The 22,579-nt window shown below is 41.6% G+C and overlaps 1 protein-coding gene across 1 annotated transcript in view; it reads left to right on the top strand.

Moving 5' to 3' along the window:
* LOC122806472 (rho-related GTP-binding protein RhoA-D) overlaps nucleotides 1-22,579 on the top strand; it is a 434,939-nt gene that overhangs the window by 406,950 nt on the left and 5,410 nt on the right. The window contains exon 4 of the mRNA XM_044076938.1: nucleotides 5,683-5,813. Within this exon, the coding sequence (XP_043932873.1) occupies nucleotides 5,683-5,813 (131 nt within the window). The remainder of the gene's footprint in view (nucleotides 1-5,682; nucleotides 5,814-22,579) is intronic.

Here is a 22,579-nt window from a genome sequence, read left to right on the forward strand (position 1 = left end):
GGCTCAACTCCTGGGCCTGGACCCCATTTCTATTCCCGTGGCAGAAGTACTAAAATTTCTGACCTGTCTTTTCAATCAAGGCTCTTCAGTTTCTACCATCAAGGTACAATTGGCAGCAATTTCTAATTTTCACGAATCCATAGACCCACCTTTAATGAGCAACAGATTGTGTAAGACCTTCTTGAAAGGTGCTTCTCTATTAAGACCTCCGATTTCTCATCCTGCACCTCCATGGGATCTCAATATAGTGTTACGCGCCTTGACTTCTTTCCCCTTTGAACCGGCAGCTACATGTGATCTAAAGTTTCTATCATGGAAGACAGCTTTTCTGGTGGCGATTACTTCTGCCAGAAGAGTTTCAGAGCTTCAAGCTTTGTCAGTGAAATCCCCGTACTTGGTTTTTCATATAGACAGAGTATCCCTCAGACCAAATCCCTCCTTTGTCCCTAAAGTTTGTTCTACTTTCTGCTTACAACAATCGTTAGAGCTTCCAGTTTTTCCCAAAATACTCTAACAAAGCGGAGTTCATATTCCACACACTAGATGTCCACAGACAGTTACGTTTTTATTTAGACAGGACCAAACAAACAAGGAAAACGGATCAGTTGTTTGTATCCTTTGCAGATAACAAATTGGGCAACGCTGTCACAAAGGTCACTATTGCCAAATGGATCAGGGACTGTATTACTCAAGCTTATATTTATTCTAACAAAGAGCTTACCACCTCTGTCAAGGCTCATTCTACAAGGGCTATGGCTACTTGGTAGCATTTCATTCTAAGCTTGCTATTAGTGACATTTGTGCTGCGGCTACATGGTCTTCCCGCATACCATCATTTCCCACTACAAATTAGATGTGGCATCTAGAGGATGAGCTTCATTTGGTTCCACAGTGTTCAGGAGTGTTTTCCAATGAGCCACCCGGGATTTAGGTGCTAGGGACGCTGTCCCATCAGTTCAGAATGTAGGCGAGATAGGATCACATAACATCTTTTAGTTATGTACTCACCATAACTTCAGATGTTTGGGATCCATCTCGCCTACATTCCTAATAACCCACCCTCCTTCTCCCTTCCTTGGAGATCAGAGGATATCAGAAGGTCCGAATCTTGTTGTTTCATCTTGAAACATCTAACAATGTTATATAATCAAGTTGTGCATGTGTGCATGATTGCGGACAAACAAGATCTGGGGGATTAGTGGTGGTGCATCCTGGGATAAAGATAGCTCAGCCAATTTGAGGCCTCGCTCTATAGCATAAGCGTGCCGAGTCGGAGCCGAGGGATCAGCTCCGAACCCATCAGTTCAGAATGTAGGCGAGATGGATCCCAAACATCTGAAGTTATGGTGAGTACATAACTAAAAGAAAGGCTAGCCCAGCACCTATCTAACGTGCATAGGGAGGTGGAGAGTAGTGCCTTAGCTAAGCATATAAGCTTAGATAAAATGCATAGTTTTACATTTAGGGTTGTAAAAAAACCATTGAAAAAAGTAGTGGAGAAGGGGATGTAATGTTGAATACTGAAAATGATGTATAGCTGGATTAATTACTTTCAAGCAGATGTGCCACTTGGATTGAATGATACTGAGAGTTTAAAACCTGTTAAGAGATGGCTCTTTTTCTATGAAACAAGCACTTGATTGTTTATTTTATTGTTGCTGTGCTTTTATTGGTTTGAATTTGTTCATTTGATGTACATATGAAAATGTGTTTTGGTATGATTTTGAGCACTTGAAGAGTTTTACTTGAAAAGCTTTGCTATTAAACTCATTTTTACATCTCTTTGTGAGCTCCTTTTGCTTTTTACTCTTGGACTACTTTGTATGGAACTTTATACTGATGTGTTTACCAGTTTGTTTTTTTGACTACTCTTTTGGAGATTGGCAGCTGGGGAAATTGGTTTGAAGTAACCTCTGGATATAATTTTTTAGCACCTAGGTATCTTTTGTTATAGCAGCCCAGGAGTCTAGGTGCAAGGACAAATGTCCTCCGACTGCCTCCAGAGGTGTCCAGTCGGGCAACAGTTCAGGAGAGCTGAAAGGGTCTATCCAGGAAGGAATCTCGGAAACCCTGATTTTGGGGGACTGTTGCACCTCGAGGGTGCCAAAGAATCCACCCAACTCCGACCTGATCATGCTTGAAGGAGGGAACCAAACCCAAGCTGTGCAGTGCCAAGGCTCCAAAGGACAGGGATGGATCCCACATCATCCGAGTAGATCCCAGCCCCACAGATTTAATGCTTTGACTCCAGGACCTGTTCTGATCCGAAGATATAGGAACAGAACTGGGCAGGGATACTGTCGGAATCAAGTAATTTTCTTCAGATTGACTGTAGGACTGTCGGGTTGTCAGATCCTGGGGCTCCGAAACCAAAGGATGGATTGGAGAAGGAAATAACTCTGAGTAGCATCAGGAAGACTCACGGATCCCATAGGGGACAGAGCTGAGATAACCCACATCTGGATGTGAGCTCCGAGGAGCTTTCACATCATCCTGTCCACATCAATTCAGATAGGCTCCTGTAGGACTTGATGGTTGAGGTGGTTAACTGAGGTCTGGAATGCTTTATTTGGTGTCTGCATAAAAGGAGAATGGAGCCTAGGGGGCCTAGTGGAGATGGAATCTGTGAGGAACTCTGAAGAACTAGTCTTCTGAGTGTAGGCAGTGCTAGGCTTTGGATTCAAAACTTGAGTGGTTGGACTAGCAGAGATAATGGGATCTGATGGTTTTACACCTGAAAGCTTTGGATCTGCAGTGTGTCTTTTCAGATCCGACAGTTTAGCAACTTTCGAAGGTGGATCTAAAGCAGTCTTTAGAGGTGACCACTTCTTGTGCTCAGAGTTTTTGAAGGCTTACTTGGGGGGGGTTGAGCCCCAGAAAATGAGGGAGGAAGCAAACCCTTGAACTATTTTTTTTTCTCCTGTCAGCTATAGCTTGAGTTAAAAGCTGTACAGCGTGAGCAGTTTTGTGTTTAAATGAGCTGAACCCAAGCAGTGAATGCACTCCTTGTGGGCATTCATGTTATGGATTTTATGCCTACAAGAAGTGCATTTCTTTTTAAACCTGTCTGCTTGTCAGCCATGACCATAAAAAAAATAAATAAAGGAAGGGAAAAAAACGAGTGGAAAAAAGCACAGGTTTGTTGCAATACTTTACAAAGCACTACAGCTTTGGTTTACACAGCTGTCCTCCACAGCAGTCTTTTATTAAAAATGCTTGCAGCATCTTTTTTTTCACCTCTTTGGTAACAGTGTCAGACTGCTATAAATCTGACTTGGTGGTGGATTTGGTGCAGAGCCCCAGTGAAGTAAGGTAATGTTATTTAGTGCTTTCAGTATCTGTCTACAGGATGAATTTCTGGTCCTCCCTTTTTTTTTCTCCCTTTCCCTTGTCTTCTCTGACACGGCATGCATTTTTCGTTTCCTTGGTCATTCAGAAGGGTTTAAATATAATGTCATCAGTGCATTCCTTTGTCATGAGTACTTCAGAGCTAGCAGCTGAATACAAATCCCCTCAAGTAACAATTTAGATCTTCAGACCTTTTAAAGAAAACCAATATGATGTCATACCTCTGTCCAGGCAGGTTTTGAAAGCTTCTGTCCCTAGAAAGTGACCAATGTAGGAATTATTCTTCAGCCTGGCTGTGAAGTCCCAGTCACAAATCTTCATCCTTCTCCTAGAGGAAGTGGTGAAGAAGAAAAATGTTTGTTTTCATAATAGAAGGGAGTGGTGACTGACTTTTTTGAATTTGCCGTCAAGCTGTTGACCTAATGTTATCTTGAATGGGAAGGTTTGGGGCATTAAAGGGATACCAGGAAATGCAGTGCAGCTTTTAGGAGTTGGCAAAGCAGCATTAATCAGCACCATTTGCTAAGGTTGGGTGTCTTAATAAAAGAGCCATTAAGAGCTGACTCGAATCTCTCATATCTAAGACGTAGTGCAATCAGTAACAGGTCTTCATAGATGCTTGATATTGCTTCATTTGGTAACTTGACAGTAGAACTGTGTGAGCTGAAGGTTATTTCTTTACCTCCCACATCCTATTGAGGGTCCATTGTTTTGAGATTCTGGGTCACAGTGTCATGTCTCCCTGTTACAGGAAAAGAGGACCTTTGCTTTGAGAAATTCTATTCTGTTTTCTGGCTTTTTTTTTTTTCGTAGGTATTTTTTTTCCTCTGTCCTCCAGCCATCAAGCCTTGCAATGGTACATGGGCCCATTCATTTACAGTTAGTATGTGATCTCCCTACAGATCTTCCAGGGTGAGAACCTCTTAAAGGGTCACCCATACAGCATCCTGGCAGTCGAGAGCCAACATCTATTCTGGCTGTAGCCCCACTCCTGGTGATGACACGCACATGCAACACATGCTGCCTAATGCACCTCCAGTCCACACAGGTAGTGCCTAATGCTCCCCAGTGCATGTGTTTCAGGCAGTGGAAATACCATCACCTACTTGAGCACCCAGAGTGCACACCTTCCCCAAACTTGCTCCTGCTTTTTGTGGCAATGATGCCTTTGTCTTACCTCATCAGAGAGGAAAGCAAAGCCAACCAAGGAAACCAGCTTACCCCCCTTCTAGAATAGACATTACTCATCATCCCTCATAGCACAGTCAGTTGCATTCGCTGCTGATTGAACTGAGATTATCTGCAGCGTAGGTGAGGCTTTATCTTCAAAATCACCAGCAGGTTTATTTTTCTGGAGTGATTTTTGAATGGAATTCCTGTTAGAAGGTTGGACACCTGCTGTTTAAGGGAACCTGAACAGGAGTTAGTAAGTTCTAAATATTTCAAAGGAAGTCTAGTTGGTCAATCAGCATTTTGCCAGAGCTCACGTTTCCGTTGATCAGGGCCTAACCATGACATTAATCTTTTTTTTTTTTTTTTTTTTCCCTTCATTGAGCAGCAGAAGTAACACTTATGCAATCAAAATGCAGGTTTACAGACCATTAAAACTGCAGGAGTAACCGCAGAAGGCTGCTAAAATGACAACTACATCATGATGAATGGAAAAAATGAAGAGGAAGTAGGCAAACCTCTACCTTTGCACTGTGATGGTATTGAAGAGTGCATTGAAGTGGATTTCCTTAACTTTGTGTGGAAGGCTGCCACCTATCGGTGGAGTCTAACAATATTGCTTACTTTCTGTTATGAACATTTCACTTTAACTGTTTTAAAAACTGTATGACATTAGGTACTACTGTAGGACCTTGCTTAAATTTACAGTAAACATACCTCTCAACTGTACAGATTTTCGCAGAATGCCCAGATATTTGGCTCATATTTTCGGTCTGTTCCTAAATTTTTTTTTCTTTTCAACAAATCACTGGGATGATTTAAGGATTGAAGTCCATAAGTAATGACAGTCATTTGAGTTTCACTTCATATCCTTTAGAAAATGTATGGTAACACAAATCCTGTTATAGCAACTTTGTAAGTTTTTATAACTGCAATATTTAAAATGTGTCCCTATTTTTGGGAGTTTATCCCCCATTTTGTCAGGCTTTATCCATATTTCTTGCAGTAAGAGGATGGAGAGGTATGACCATAAACATAAACTGTGCTCAGTGCAGCATTGTGGGCAGTTAAATTCTAGGATGAAGCTGCTGTAGATTAGAATTGTGAAAGCTCAGTGATGCATGCAAACAAATTGAAGGGGGCATTATATACTTTATTTTACAGAGAATATTCCTGAAAAATGGACTCCAGAAGTGAAGCATTTTTGCCCCAATGTGCCTATTATCCTAGTTGGAAATAAAAAGGACTTGAGAAATGATGATCACACAAGGAGAGAACTGGCAAAAATGAAACAGGTATGTGCATGGATTTCTCTTCTGTTACTGTTTTTTTTAATGCTTTTGGATATTTCATCAGTAAAAGATGATTGGATTTAAGATTTCAATGTTAAGTGCTCGCAGAATATCCTGGGTTGAGACAGTTTCTCTGAATTAAAGCTTCTGTAGGCTAGAATTTCTGTAAACTAAATGCAGTTGACTTTTCTAGGCAGACACAAGTAAAGTAAATGAAATGCAAATGTTTGAGCATTGCTGAAAATCAGCTCATACTTCTGAAACATATTTCCTGCTGTCTTGTAGTATGAATGTTGATGATCATACTTTGGTTATTTAATTGCCTGTCTGGCCTTCAGAGACTGAGAATTAAGATAGTCTTCAGCTTCTACCAAAGGTCAGTACTGCTGATGCCTGCAGCTTTATCCTCATCAAAGAGAGTAGTTACTGGGTGATAAAGAATTCTGTACCTCACCTACCTGTCCATCATTTTGGTTCATTTTCGGTTGCTGGCATCACAAATGGAAATCTGGTTATTGTTGCTGGGTTTTACCTTGGCAAAATGTCACACAACACCCATCCTTCAGTTGTGACTAGTAGGTTCATAACTGCTGTATGTTTAACAGGAGCTGCAGTTTTGCCATGCTGTTCGGCTTTTTTCCATTTGTGGTAGCATGTGAAACTGTTGTGATGTAGAGCATGGAGAAAAGTATACAGTATTTACTTTACATTGTCTTTCTTTAACACCATTCTCTTCTGGCAGAAATGTACTCTTAAATGTTAAGGAAACTATATATCAGAAAACTTGAATATTCTAGTATCTAAATTTTCCCTGTGGCATTTTTATGATAAGCTCTGTGAATATTAAAACAATAATGCTCTAGGTGGTCTGGAAAAATTCCTTATTTTTGTTAAAAGGGATATTTTTTGTTGATTTATTCTAAATATCCAGAAAAATCTGAATAGATCCTTTACTTTTTCAAGATTTTAATATGTACAAATGTAATACTTAAATAGTCAAAAAGCACAACTGTGCTTATACTTGGTAGCCTACTACCTGATCAGAGGTTACTCTCTGTGAGCCATGGAAGACCCAGTCCTATTTGATTTATTTCTTCACACAACCAGGGGCTTCAAAAACTCCCTGACCTTAGGATCTATGTCCACAACAAATAAAACTCTGGATGGTGCAGCATATTCCCAGACTTTGGAATATGTTACCACTACATATCAAACAAAGAACTACCTAGCCTACCTTTTAGGATAGTCATAATGATGGGTACACACACTTAACATTAATATTATCATACACATCGTTGTTTACTTTGGAATGCAAAAAGGTTAAGAACTGTGCATCATCTTAAAGATGTATATGGTGGACAGCTAGTAGTCCCTATGGTTGCTTGCCTAGTATTGTTCCTATGCTTGAAATGTCAAGTTTGCCATATCAGTCCACTTTTGCAAGACTGCAAGGCCAGACAGGCAAGTAGATAACCACTGTATGATGAGCCTTCATGCTACAGGACAGCAGGAAATATGTTTCTGGAGTATGAGCTGGTTTTCAGCACTTGGGTTCTAAACCAGTTTTTCATTAGGGAGATTTGTGGTCTAAACTCTTGTGGCACGAGAGGATAGCCTACACCCTTCTAGGCTGGGAATTGCTGAGTGAAGGCTTATTGTGCCTGTTTAAGTATTTTTGTTCTGGTTTAAGCAGTTTGATTCCAGACCAGTTATTTCTCACTAGGAAGGTTTGTGGTCTGCACTGTTGTGGGAATATTCTACTGAATTCTTTTATTTAAACTTTTTTTTTTTTTTTTTTTTTTTTTTTGCTGTTGACAGATTTTCTGCAATTTGAATTTCTAGTATTTCTGCATTTTATAGCATAGGCTTGATTCAGGCTTGCTGAATGTATACTGTTTAGTATCATTTGAGCACTAAAACCAGCCATCTTACATTAAGAAGGCCTTGTGACAGAAGTGTGCAGCCAAGGACCCATTTAAGTTTGGGATTACTGGAATAAGGCTGAGTCTTGGGCTTTCACTTTGGCTACTTTGTTTAAAATAGTTTGACTTTAGATCCCCAAAATAAAGGGGAGAAATTTTTGCACACTTTGGATATTCACAGGCAGTTGCGTTATTATTTGAGCAGGACTAAAGGGTTCAGACAGTCTCAACAGTTATTTGTTTCTTTTGCTTTGGGCTCTCAGGGGAAACCTGTTTCAAAACAAACTATATAAGTGGATTGGCCATTGTATTGCTTTTTGTTATTCTCATCATGGTAAGGAGATTCCGGCTGGAATCAGACCTCATTCCACTAGGGCTACTGCCACTTCTACTGCTTTTTTAAGGGGTGTAGCTACTAAAGATATTTTGGAAGCAGCTACTTGGAGTTCAGTGCACACTTTTTCTAAACATTACCATCTCCCTCTTTATTCCAAATCTAGGGCTGGGTTTGCCACTGCAGTCTTACAGGGCATGTTAGCAGCTCCCAATGCTTTATGATTTTGCCAACCTCCCTTTACCTTTGCTTTGGGATTCTACCCACAGGTTATGACTGCAGCAATGTGAGATGAAGAACATAGTACAGTTTTGTACCTACCATAAATGTAGATGTTCGAAGATCCACATTGCTGCAGTCCAATTTACCCTCCCTCCTTCCCCTCTGTAGTTTGGAGTGGTTGTATGGTTTGGGTTGTAAATATTGTTTGTACATGGGTTTTGGAGGTTTTTCTGTTTTTGGCTATGGCCTTTCTTTTTAGGGCCTTCTGACATCTGGGGCAAGAAAGACTGAGGATATGACGTCGGTCATGCGCTTTAATACCATGGCGTACTGACGTCAGATCTGAGTGACCATGACCAACGCCAGCCTAACACTTTGGTATTCGGGCCGACCGAGGACAGCGGACTACCCACAGGTTATGACTGCAGCAATGTGAATCTTCAAACATCTACATTTATGGTAGGTACAAAACTGTACTTTTTTCCAGTCCAAGCTATGCATCTTCAAGGGAGTTTCTCAGGATTTTGAGGTACATGGCATTGATTATTCTCAGGGGGTACACTTGGTAGTAGTAATTCTTACATTTCCAAGAGATTTTCATTATCCAGGCAACCAGATCTATTTCCTCTTGTCCTGCAACACATGATGTCTTGGGGAGTCCTAGAATATGTGCCCCTCAATTTCCTAAGGCCAGACTATACATGAGCAAAATAATTCTGGTCTCTGCATATACACCCTTTGTCTTTTTTTATCCCAATTATATGACTTGTAAAGAGAAAATTAGATGGTGGGTAGACCAGATAGCTTGTAATTCATATTGTTCCATTTCACCCTCAAGTCCGTCACCACAGGCACTTCAGATCTGATGTGGGAGTGGTTTCAAAAGGGGTAGAAATGCACACGCTGTGGGATCCTGTACACAAACAGAAGCAGATAACTGTCAAAGAGATTTGTTTGCAGTTATCAATGCTTTGAAGGCCTTGAATTATCACCTGTCCCAGGACCATTGCAAGTGTGCAGAGACAACACCACAGTGATGTGGTGCAAAAACAAAAGTACCAGACCTTGCCCTCTTTGTAGATTTGCTTTGATAAGCTGGGAGGTATTAACTCTGCTTAGTTTGACTCTTCAATCTTCATATTTTCTATCGGAGCAAAACTTCATTATGGACAAGCTCACCAAGACAGACCTGTACAAATAGAAACTTCATCTTGATGTCTTCCAAGAACTGATCCAGCTGTGGGGAACTCCAATTTGATCTCTTTGCCTCTGTTCGGACAGACTAAAGAAATTATGCTCCAGGACTCATTGCAAAACAGGTTTAAAAGACTGATGCTTTCTCATTCCCATGGAAGCGAATGTTCCTGTATGCTTTTTCCACAGTTAACAATGATGTCTAGGCTTTTTCTAAAGATTTGGAAGTGCTCTACAAATTGTGGTGGTGATTCACTTCTGGTCAAGGAAACAGTGGTTCTCCCTTATCTTCAGTATTTCCAAGGGCAATGGATTTACTTGCACAAGACAGGGAGAGAGTTTGTTACACCCCAGTCTAGAAACTCTTCAATTAAATGCCTGGTGGTAGAATTATTCATTTTTTTCTTAGGACATGTAGCAGGTATTATAGGCAAGAAAATCTCCTACTTTTATGTTAGTGCTAGCTATTAAGTTAATTTGTTAAATCTTGATTACGCTGTAAGTTTTTTACAATTGTTATCTGCTGTTTGTTTTCTGTTTCTTCTTGTCAGATAAATAAATACTAGAAAATCATAAGTACAAGTGGAAAATATTTTCTAGCTGGTGCCAGAGAACCATGATCCTTTACCCAGCTGCCTGTGATTCTTTATTGCGCAGATAATTTTCTGCCCTTGAATGAGCCTCCTATACGTACACACACAGACACGCACACCTTTCCAATAATGCTCAAGTTACAAGTCAAGTTAAGTTACAGTTTTGTAAGGGGAGTTGCATACTCCACCTGGAAAATGGATGGCTCCTCTTTTGGGATATTAATTTTGTGCTTACAAAGCTTACTCTTGTCTTCATTTGAACAAGCTCAACAGGCTGAATGAGTTTCTTAACTTGGAATACTTTAATTGTCCTGACATCTGCTAGGAGAGTACTAGAGTTACAAGCTCTTATGGTGAGTAAACCCTCCATTGTTTTCCATAGGGACACTTTCCTTGAGAACAAATCTACCTTTACACCTAAAGTGGTCTCAGTTTTCTTTAAGCCCAATTTATTAATGTCCCAGTTTTCTTTCATAAACTTAAGAGCAAGGAACAAAAGATCCTTCATACACTGTCAACAGCACCTTGGATACTACCTGATAAGCAGCATGTCTCCTGTGGAAGTAAGAAGAAAAAACAACCTGTGTGAAAATGGACCATTTCCATGTGGTTGTCTCATGCTATTGCTTTTTGTTATACTCCCCATGCTAGGCCACTAACAGACAGGGGGCCCATTCCACAAGGACTTTGGCTTTCTGGAAAGGTGTGGACTGCAACACTCTCCTCCGTACTCGCTTGTACAAAGCATTACAAACTGGATTCCTTTCCATGTCCAGAACAGACTTTGCCAGGACCATTCTCCCAGGGGCTTTTGAAGTCTTACGTTTGTTAAACTACTCCCTTTTCTTTCCTAAACTGTGGTAATCTACCTATTTAACTTTGGTTACTGCAACAGTAATCTATATCTGAACATAGTGCAGTTGTGTAAGCAAACTTACCATAACAGTAGTCTCCCCTCCCTCCAGTCCCCATTTCTTGCTTGCTTTGTGTGCATTGACAAGGAATGGATGCATCCACACCCTTTTTGTGTAGTAATTATTCTTTGGTTTCAGGACTGTTGCCTTCCTCATGAGCAAAACATGTTCTGAAGCCTTTGCACTCCAACCTTTCCTTTTAAGGAGCTCTGCTGTAGCTCCTGACAGTTGGAGCACGGGGATGGCAGCTGTAGCTTTGTGAAGGTGGCTGGTCACGGGCATTAGAGCCCATACAATTTAGGTTACTGCAGTAGTGATGTACTAGAATGTCTATTGCTGTGGTAAGTTTACTTGCACATCTGTACTTTTCTTCCTCCTCCTGCATCTGGCCAAGAGCACAAGCTTTCCCACAGGCTGGATTTAGTCAGTGAAAACAATAGTTGTATGATACTCCCAACCTGAAAACTCTTCAACAGACTACCTGGATGATGGAGTTTTTATACATTTAGGCTTCATTTTATCTGTGTATGTGTATCTGGCAGTACTAAAAGAGGCAAAAAATAATTCTAGAAAATCATATATGTGTAATTGGAAAATATTTTCTAGTTGGTGTCATTCTAGGAACTAGGACTCTTAAGGTCCATTTGCCTATGGTTCAAGATTATTTGTGGGAGTTATCTTCTGGCCTTTCCTACTGTTCTGTCTGTCAATGTTCATGTTTTGATCATTTTTGCTGGTCTGTTCTTGGATCCTTCCCTTTCTACTTCTACTTCTCAAGTCAAGCAGTTTTTGAAGGTGGCTTTACATGTGTCCACCTAGAAATATGCATTGCCTTTTAAATGTGCCATATGATGTAACAGAGCATTAGTTTTCAGATTGGATGCATTTGTTTTTTAAATTCATTGCTCTGATGTATGTTTTAATGAGTCTGAAGAAGCGATCAGTTGTTAGATCGCAAAAGCGCTTACTCTTGTTGCCCTATTAAAGTTTTATTCTTGTGAAATCTTGAATTTGGAATCTGGAAGTTTGTTCAGCCGTGGTCAGCCTGTTGTATTTTATTTTCTGCTGTTGCTCTGATGTGTAAACCGGGCGTTTATCCAGTCTTTGGACTTTTTTCTCTTCGCTTTTAATTTATATTACAACTGTTGGAACGCTCTTCTCTTAATCTATATCCTTGTGGTAACTTCTTCAATTACCATTGTTGGTAATTTTTCACTTTTTCCTTTACACACGCACACAGGTGTGTGTGTGTGTGTGTGTGTGTGTGTGTGTGTGTGTGTGTGTGTGTGTGTGTGTGTGTGTGTGTGTGTATATATATATATATATATATATATATATATATATATATATATATATATACATACATACTTTCACTGGAATGGCTGAAAAACCTTCAGGATTTAGGCCGCAAAATCCCTCTCTTAGACTCTCACGATTATTGTGTGTACTGTTTAGGTCCAGCTCGTTTGAGAGAGTCTTGCAACTGTCCATGGGCCTTAGTAGACAGTAAAAATAAACTTGTTTGGAAAGGTTTGCTTTCGATGACCTTTTCTTAGACTGTATCTGGATCTTAAACCTCCAAGAAAATAGAGAAAAAGGAGACCAAACAGCTTCCTTCGGACCCTTGCAAATCCTCTACTCCAAGCTTAGATCCTACTATTGAACCACCTCTCAAGATTTTCTAAATGATTGTATCTGATTTCATCGGATCCAGAGGGTAAACCCTCAGATCCCGGTAGCTTCTGATGTCTGATCTACATCGATGGATCCGACATGCTCTGAGCTGAATAAGCTTCTTCGGACATATGTGTCATCTCTAGATCCTGTTCCTTAATAAGCTTCTCCAGACATGCGTGTCATCTCTAGATCCTGTTCCTTCTCATCTTCCATCACCTTTCCTAGAGACATGCCACTATTCTAGGACCCCTTCAGTTGTCTCCTCTTCTCATTCTTCTGTTCTTTCAGGAGCCTAACAGAAGCAGCTGTGAATAGAATGATAAGATTTCTCCCTGCAAAAATTCAAATAGGAGTTTTCCCAGGTCCTACCCTTTTAGTTCCGGTGACCTTTACTAGTACTGTTCCACCTGTTATGGTTCCTTCTTTGATCCATCCTTTGGTTTAGGAGCTCTTGGATCTGAGACTTCCACAAAAGTCCATGTTGTATCCGAAGATGGTTGTATCTTCCACTCTGATACCTTCGCTGAGTGGACTGGTTCTGAGTGTATCAGAGCCAGATGACTCTCTAAGCTGTAGCTTTGTTGCCTGATCCGAGATGTAGGAGTCTACTCCGAAGTTGGGTCTGTCCCTCGGAGCCTCTGCATTAGACAGCTCTGCTCCAACCTCTGCCTCAGGTGGGCTGCCTTTAGGTGAGATGGAGCTGACAGTCTGGAAGAATGTCTTCTTGGAGCAGTTGGTAGCATCCTCTCCAGGCCATTCTACTTTTGAGGCAGTGTAGAGAGCTTTCTCTGCTCCTAGAGGAAGGATGACCCCCCCCCCCGATCCTTCTTTCCAGGGCATTCTGCTTTTGAGGTAGTGAAGAGTACTCTCTGTTCATAGATGGACAACTCCACCCCCCCCCAATCCTTTTTCCCAATCTCATGCGTCTTTGAGCCTTGAACCTGAACACTCTACTGCACCGGACAGCCATTCAAAAGTGTCCAGGCTACCTAGCAGGGTGTACTCGTATCTTCTGATAACTTTCCCAGAACATCCTTTTGAAGAGGTCCCTAGGAAGGAAAAGTGAAAGAGGCGGCACTTAAATTATCCTCAAGAGTCTGTCACAGAAGATACTGATTCTGATGAGGGGGAAGGGTCCCCAAGATCACCTGTTGATGTTTGCTTTGGAGATGTTCTGAAATTCCGAGGTGGTTGATCTACTGCTCATCCTTCCCAAGAGGAATCTGTATTTCTTCCCATCTACTTCCTGGGTGTCTCCGCCCACCGATAAGCTCTCTGATTTGATCTCTAGGCGGGCATGGAAGGACCCAGACTCTGAGCCAATCCCTAACAGAGCAGATAGGATTCTGGCACTATCCAAAGGTAAGGAATTTTGAAGTAAGAGAGTACCAGTAGGAGTAATGATCATAACGGCAGCCACAGAAAAGGAATTCTGAGAACAGATTTCTTCTGATCACCCCCCCACCACCACCACCACCACCACCACCACCAGGGAGTCTAGGGCATTTTAGATTTTGGAAGCGTGTATATGGAGTGGAGATGTAGTTCCCCCCATCTGCTAGAGGGGGAATTAATGGAAGAATGCCACCATGATTAATGGAAGAATGCCACCATATGGAGCATTTCTCCCCGGGCCTCCGCTGAAAACAGGCTCTGTGGAACCTAGTCGGACATTCCCGGTCAACAAATGTTAAATAAATAAAAAAAAAAAAAAAATGATGCAGAGGAGGCCTCAAGGATCTAGGGACACTTTCTCTGACAGATCCTATCAGGAGTCTAATTGTCCACCTCTGGAAACAGTCTGGAGTCCTCTATCTCTGCACCAGAGAGCCTGGGTAGACATTACAAAAGATACATGGGTGAAGAGGATTATTTCCAGAGGTTATACAATACCCTCCCCCCTTTAATGATAAAATTCCTGTCCTTCCACCGAGTCAGAGGAAAGAAGCAGCACAGGAAATAAAAAAGCTGCTAGATAAACTTGTCACCCCAGACAAGAACGAATCCGGAACCTACTCAAGAGTCTTTAATGCCAGAGAAAACAGGGGACTGGAGACCAATTTTTTGATCTCTGATGTGAACAAATCAGTTCAATATGTGAAGTTCCGAATGGTCACAGTTTGTCTATTTTGCCTTTCCTGCACCAGGATGACTGGATGTGCTCAATTCATCTTCATGATGTGTACTATTACATAAAATGAACAGACGATCCAGAAGATATCTAGGATTCTGGCTAGGAGACTGTCATTACCAGTTCAGAGCTCTGCCCTTTGGCTTCATTACAGCCCCCAAGTTGTTCACCAAATGCATGGCAGTAGTGACAGCACACTTGAGACTGCAAGGATTCCGGATATTTCTGTACCTAAACGACTGGCTGAAAACCACTGTGACCAGGCATCTGCTAATAAAAGCACAGGACTGTGTACTCCAACTGTTTTCTCACCTAGGAATTGCCATCGATCACAAAAAAATCTCAGCTAGAACCATCACAAGTATTAGAGTTCATAGGGGCTGTGACAGAGGGAGGTACTGCCAGCACAACTAGCTGGAATTGTGTAAATAATTATATGCCATTTGTGAATATTAACATGATTCATATATTGTGTTACAAATGTATTAGAACTGTGCGTCGTGTTTATTTCAAACTGGGTTTGAACAGAAGTGGGGAAAAAGATACATGTAACCACAGCATGCCGTACTGAAATAGAACAGAATTGTACATGCACTATTGTAACTGTTTAAATGTATAGATTTTAACAGTGGAAACTGGAATATAGAAGGTTAACTTCAGTCCAGCAAAACTTCAGAAAAATAGCTGAAATTAATTACTTTATGGCAGCATGGAGACGCAATGTCTGTGCGGAGAAGTTTTCTGTATTCTCTTGGAAGTGTTTTATTACTTTATGACGTCCAGCATTTGCCAAAGATCTGATGAAAAGCACTTGTCTATATATTTTTACAGGTAAAAACAAAACCTGTTGCTTCCCTTAAGAACTCTGCTCAAACAGTTCAAAATGTGTAACAGGAAACAAAAAGAGCATGGTCCACACAGGCCAATGTAATCCAGTAATTTTTATTATAAACAGACGTGAGCGCTTTCGGGTAGATCCCTTCTTCAGACAGCTGCCCGTGTCTGAAGAAGGGATCTACCTGAAAGCGCTCACATTTGTTTATAATAAAATTACTGGATTATGTTGGCCTGTGTGGTCCCAGCTCTTTTTGTTTGCTGTTGCATATTTTTACAGGTGGATGCTGAATGCTACCAGCTGCCAACAATAGTTGTTTTGGGCCTGGGAACTAGAAGTCAGATGACAAATGATGTCATTCTGCAAGCTAACCCAGCAGCAATATTTGAGATGTTAGTTTGAGAACTCTGTGAGAGAGGGGCAACATTCTGTATTCTGTCTTTGACCTGACATCAGCTAGAAGATCCATTCACCACATATGCCTTGCTCTGTAAGTTTCTGGGAATAGCAACTCTCTAAAATAGTCAGACGTATAGCAAAGCTTAGTTTAGAAATTTTTCTTCATTTGAGACTCTTGCAATGTTTTAACTATTTCCTGTGATTTTGAACTCTTGTCTATGTAAATATATATTTAGTATTGTGGTGTTCTTTTATTTATTATTAAATATATTTAAGCATTTCATTGTGGCTGATCTGTCTAGAGATACTTATGTTCTGAGAGTACTTGCATATTTATTTGGTGACACTGTGAGCTACTCCTGATAGCCTTGCTGTTGGTCAAAATGCCATTTGTATTAATAGTAACACTACACTGTAAGATTGAACACCCTTTGTTCATGGCCTTAAAGCAGTTGATAAGGAGCTGGCCGGTGACAGTGATAACTACCTTATAGTCTGGGCTAAAGGGTGCATACCTAGTAAACCTGTGCCAGCCTTTCCCAGGTGTGTGCGTAAATCAAACCTGTGTGTGTCATCTTCTTGGGCAGGGACACAAAGCACTGGTTGGACAGAGAGGGTGCTGGAGGTCTTGGCTTGGCCACACAGCTGAGATCTCATCTCTGTAGCTGTGCCAGTGGTGAGTCTTATTGGGGGTCTGGAGAAAGAGGGAAAACCAGCCCTGGAATGACTGTGGTCTCTGTGTGCTCTTAAGGGAAATTGCACTTGATGCAGAGAGTTGCAGCTGGTAATACTGTGTATGTACCTTGTCATCCTCCCACTTTGTCCCCCACTGTTCCCAGTGATGAGGATTGAGGCTCCCTGATTACTGGTTAAGTGGTCACAGGGGCCTTGTTCAATACTGTCTCAGTGACTGCTTCCCTTTTCTTACCAAGGGTTTGGACTATTTAATTTAAAGTCAAAAAGATGATCCAAAATGCTTCATCTGCTTTATTGATTTTCAAAGCCTTGGGGTTAATGTCTGCTGCGATAGCTCTAGTTCCGATAGCAAGGTACCATATGAGAATCCTTCAGTGGACCCTGGCGACTCAGTGGTCTGTACAGCACCAGTCTTTATCCACAGAGATCAGAATAACGCAAGTATGTAGAAATTACCTCTTATGGTGGGTTCATTTACATCAGATTTTACAAGGCCGCCCCTTCATCCTTCCCCAGCTCAAGTCCATAGTGACCATGGACGCTTCCCAAATTGTGTATGGGGGATTTCTTGGGAAAGACCATTCAAAGCACATAGTCCCCTGAAGAAGCTAACATGCATATCAATGTCTTGGAAACGAGTGCAGGCCTTAAGACTCCTTTCTTGGAAAATGTCAGTGGTCTGGTAAATCGGCAAACAAGGAATGTGATCTTGCCCCTTGTCAAGAAGCTGTGAGAGGGTGTCAGTGGGTGCTTTCATCCAATCAATTTCTGATCATAATCAGCATTCTGGGGAAATCCAGAGAGACAAGTTGAGCAGGTACATTTTATTGCCACATGAGTAGTCTCAACGTGAAAGTTGTGGAAAAGATATTCTGCCAGTGGGGCCAACCTTGCTGCGATCTCTTTCCATCTCACCTCAAGTGCAGCAGGTTCTTTGCCTTGATCTTCCTGCCATGGTGGGGGGGTAGCAGTGAGGGACATTCCACCAGTATTGCCCCCCCCACTTACCCCCCAATTCCTCTAATTCCCAAGTTTCTCCAGAAAGCATCTTGATTGAAGAGCACAGTCATCCTAATTGCACCTTTATTGGCTTTGTTAGATTTGGTTCCCTATTCTTTGACATCATTTAGTTTTCCCCACTATGGATTCTGGATCTAATTCCAGACCACTCCTGTCTCACCTGACGGACTTGATTCACCTGGGCATTTCAGGCTTAAAAGTTCATTGCATGGTTTCTCCACTTTCATTGATAGCTAGACAGCCCAGGCTGTCCTCCCTGGTATGTCACATTCTTTTGTCTTTTCATAAGGCTTTCACTAGGAAAATTTACAGAAGTAAATGGAAAAGATTTGTCAAAAAGACAAAACAAATTGATCCCTTTTCAGCAGTAGTACCTTAAGTTTTTGAGGTTTTGGCTGAAATTTTTAATGAAGGGGGCTAGCTCCTTGACTGTTAAATACAGCTAGCTGCCATTTCTGATTTTCATGTAGGACTAAACAATTCCACCTTGGCTTCTACAAAACTTTGTAAAGCCTTTATAAGGGGAGCCTTTTTTCTTAGACCCCCCTTTTAAAGATTCAACTCCACCATGGGATTTGAATTTAGTTTTACAAGCTTTAATATATGTATTTTAACCATCAGCGAAGTAAAAATTTCAACCTGGAAAGCTGTCTTTAGTAGCCATATCCGAGTTTCAGAACTTCAAGCCCCATCTTCTAAGCCCCCTTTTTAATTTTCACTTAAGATAGGGTATTGTTCCGAACCAGTCCATCCTTCTTCCTAAGGTGTTGCCAGAATCCAACATCAATCTGGTCAGTCTTCCAGTTTTCTTTCCAAATCCCTTGAACAAAGGGGAGTACATGTTACAATTTTATTGGACGTTCACAGACTTACTTTTCTATTTGCATAGAACAGAAAAATTCAAAAAATTAGATCAATTATTTGTCTCCTTTTCTGAATCAAAATTAGGCAAGCCAGTCCTAACTAATTGCATTTTCTGTGTCTACAACAAACTGGATTTGTCTTTGTCAAAACCTGAGAGCTCATTCAGCCAGGTCTATGGCAACTTCATCAGTATTTTTATCCAGATCTTTCATTGACTATATTTGTGTTGCTGTAACTTTGGCTAATCCTCATACCTTTATTGCTCATTACAAATTGAATTTGGTCTCTAGGGGAAGAGCAACCTTTGGCTCAACAGTGCTTAGGAATATCCTTCCTTAGAGTCCTCCCAGGATTCTGTTAGCTGGGGACTCTGTCCCATTTGTTGAGGAACGAATTAAAACTGACGTCAGATAAAAAGAAGTTATGTCCTCACCATAACATTCCATCTGTGTTGTCCATTTTCATTCAACTGCCCTCCCTCCAACTCCCTGCCATTTTGTTTGTGACTTCTGGAAGAACGAGAAGATACTAAGGGAACCAACGTTTCTGCCTTTGAGCTACAGATATTGGTTTCTCATATTATGATTGTCTCTAAGTTTCTAATCAGCAGAAAGATCAGCAGACAATATCTGAGGTATGGTAGGAGACTAGAGCATTATGGGTAAGCGAGGAGCACAACAGTTTTCAGTATCAACAAGCTGTAAAAAGCTGCTAAGTGGGATCCGTGGGTCAGATTTGAACCCATCTGTTGAAGTAGAATGAAAATGGACAACACAGATGAAATGTTATGGTGAGTGCATAACTTTTTAAATAGATTACTGTTGCAGTAGCCTCCACTCCCTCCAGCCCCCTTTTCTGTTTTAATATATACTGCCTTCATGGCTGTAGCCTCCATTCTTTGGAGAAGAAATCTATGAAGTTTTTCACACACTGGTGCTCTGCTCAAGCTCCAGACAGTTATGGCGTGTGAAAGGTGCACTTAAACTTTGAAAAGCTACTTGGTTGGTCATATCCTTGCTACTACAACACTGATTGATTGGAACATCTACTATTATGGTAAGTTTACTGTACTTTCCAGAGTTCAGTGCTTAGAAATTATAACCCATCAGACTGTTTACTTGTCAGGTCATGATCCAAGACCCTGCACTGGCTGTGAGAAAACTATAGAGTGAAACACTGTTACAGGTGCCATTGTTGCAACCCAGCCTTTTGAATTCACAGTGGAAAAACTTAGTCCTTCAAGTCTTACAAAATGGCTTGAGATGAAGGTCCAGTACAATAAATATCAGAAGTGCTCCTCACAGGGCAAGTGTTCTAAGCAGATATCCGCCCATGTCCTCATGGATACCGGCGTGTCAGAGATGGTGGTGTGTCTCAAGATTTCCCTTGGTTGGTAAGTGTTTACATTTAGGCCTGTCCTCCACCTTTACTTCAGTGACTGAGGATGAATCTTCAAGAAGTACATCTTTAGCATCCAATTTGAGAAGGCTGCTTCCTATGTGAAAAACACTGCTCAATCCTGAGTGAGTACCTGAAACTTGCCTGCAGGTTTTCTACACCAAATGGGGTGAATTCCGTGAGTTTTCTAGTGTATGGTAGTCATACATAGTAGGCCTGAGGAGTCAAGTCCTTCCAGAATCTGGTTCTCCATAATTAGTAGGGGCTACCAGAGTTTTATGCGCTAGACCGCATTGGGCAGGCCACCAAGTTCAGACAGCTGGCTGTCGGTTGGACCTAATTCCTGCTGAACATGAGACTGTACCTTGGGGGAACATAGACCGATGCCAGTCAGAGTCCCATACAGTCCTTTCTTGTCCCTATACTGCCAGGAGCAGGCATGACTTGAAGTGTCAGTACCCCATTAACTGACTTCAGTACTCCACCTGTTTTTTTGACTGCTATTGCATTGCCAGAGCATTGAGCCTCATACCCTTGGTATTAAGTCCTTTAACTCACAGACAGGACATTGACACTCCCCAACAATCTCTTTAGTAAATCATGGTTGATAAAATACTCTATGGCATGCCGTTTCTTGCCTTCTCTCACTAATGGCCTAATGAGAATGTAGAAAGGAGGCTCCACCTATATCCTCTCACAAGGATCTGTGCCTAAGATTGCAGCCCTTGCAGCTAGGAGATTTTTATTTCCACTCCCTTTTTCCTCCACAGAAGGAAAATACTATGCAGAGCTTCCAGCTGAGTGGTGTATGAAACTGTTGTAAGCATTCCAGAAAAATCATTTGCATGATCTCTTTAAGTCCAGTATAGGCTGCAGTTGCCATAGCACTTGGGCAAGTACTCCCTTGATGGAGTTTGAAAGAGGTTAGTGTTTTCTGCTGTTGTGGGGCTCAGTTCCCTTTGTTTGTCTCACCTGTCTGGATTCCTAGTATGCTGACTGGTCCTGGCACCAGAAATGCTTTAAGCCCTCCCTGATTCTGAAATAAAGGAAGAAATTGTTTAGATGGTCCCCACTATTCCCACAGTGGGCTTCCATGTGGCCCATTGTAATTTTGGCTATGTTGATGGTGTGGTTATACTGTACAATGCATAAACCCTTCTGTGGAATGGGTGACTCAGGCTGTCCATTTTAATTTAAACATAGGCAAGTTATCCTAAATATCCTCTTCTGGAAGGAGGTCTTTGAGCAGGTCTGTCCAGATTTGGTCAAGAATACATAAAGGAAGAAGGAAATAGATTTTTACTAGAGTACAAGTCCTCTGTGATCCACCTTCACCTTCTAGGGTTAGGTCATCATTGAGGAGGGGTATGTATCAATCTAGCAGTATTCACTCTGACTGTGCAGACAGCCTTCAACAAGGAACACTATATAGGCCCAGCAGTCAGTCCTACGGTGTAGGAGTGACAACCGTGAAAGTTTCTCTTTTTGCCTTGGTTTGAAAATTTGTCACAGGCGATAATGGGCAATCATGAATGGCAAAAGCTCCACTGGTGATGCAGAAACAAAAAGCCCTGGTTGTGGCCCAGGCAGTCAGAGTTTGGTAGCATCCGACAAGATTGATTGTGCAGCTAGGAGAATGAGTATGCATCCTTGGTGGTGGGGGGGATGTCATGGCTGGCTTGTATCACCACTTCTGATCAGCCTGCTGCTGAAGAGCAGACGGTGTCAAAAGGATAGAGTTCAGTGCAGAAGAGAAGTGGGCATGGTCACCCATATTGGTAACCACAGTCCTCCTTTAAAAGAGTAAACTAATAAAGGGGTGTAGGTGCCACCAACCAAAGGGAAGGGGTTTGAGCTTTCATACAAATATGCTCTTACCACCAGGATGCAGCAAGAGCAACAGTCTTCCTTATGTCTGTGTGCAGGTTGACTCATCTAAATGGCTGTATCCCTGGAAATGTGAAGGAGAACTCCACGCTCCTTGGAAATTAATGGGCTCACGTTTAATGAGGGTGACTCAGTAGTTGGCAGGGTGTGCAGGAGAAGTGCATTTAACAAATAAAATCATGAATAGCCACATCTAAGAACTCTTCTTCTTTCCCCAGAAAGGTCTCTGTTTAGACGTTCCTGAGATGGGCTCACACTGTGCTGCTAAAAAGACTAGAGCTTGTGCCTCCTTAAGAGTAATGCCATAGAGGTTTTGTTCTTAGTTCTGATTATGGTGGAAGATGTGTAGTATTCTAGTCATCCATTCTCTTCCTGGGAAGCCACCTCTGCTGGTGTAGAGAGACAAAGCATTGACTGACCCAGGTGAACAAAGTTTGATTAGTAGCTTTAGCACTTGGAGCTGGCACGTGGGAGGAGAGAGTGATGAGACAGTCTGCTGTTCTCTAGGGGAGGGTCAGGGAGTGTTTGTACTTGCACAGTTTCTATGGTGGAAGTCTCTTGGGAGACCTGGGCTTCACCCAGAGTTGCATCTTACAAACGTGAAGGCAGTGCCTTGATCATGTTGCATATTGGACATCAGTTGAAGAATTCTTTGCACAATAACTCCTTCAGCATATTTGGGC

This window comes from Protopterus annectens, chromosome 7.part0 (assembly GCF_019279795.1).
Source record: "Protopterus annectens isolate FY-2018-M chromosome 7.part0, PAN1.0, whole genome shotgun sequence".
Classification (NCBI taxonomy): Eukaryota; Metazoa; Chordata; order Ceratodontiformes; family Protopteridae; genus Protopterus; species Protopterus annectens.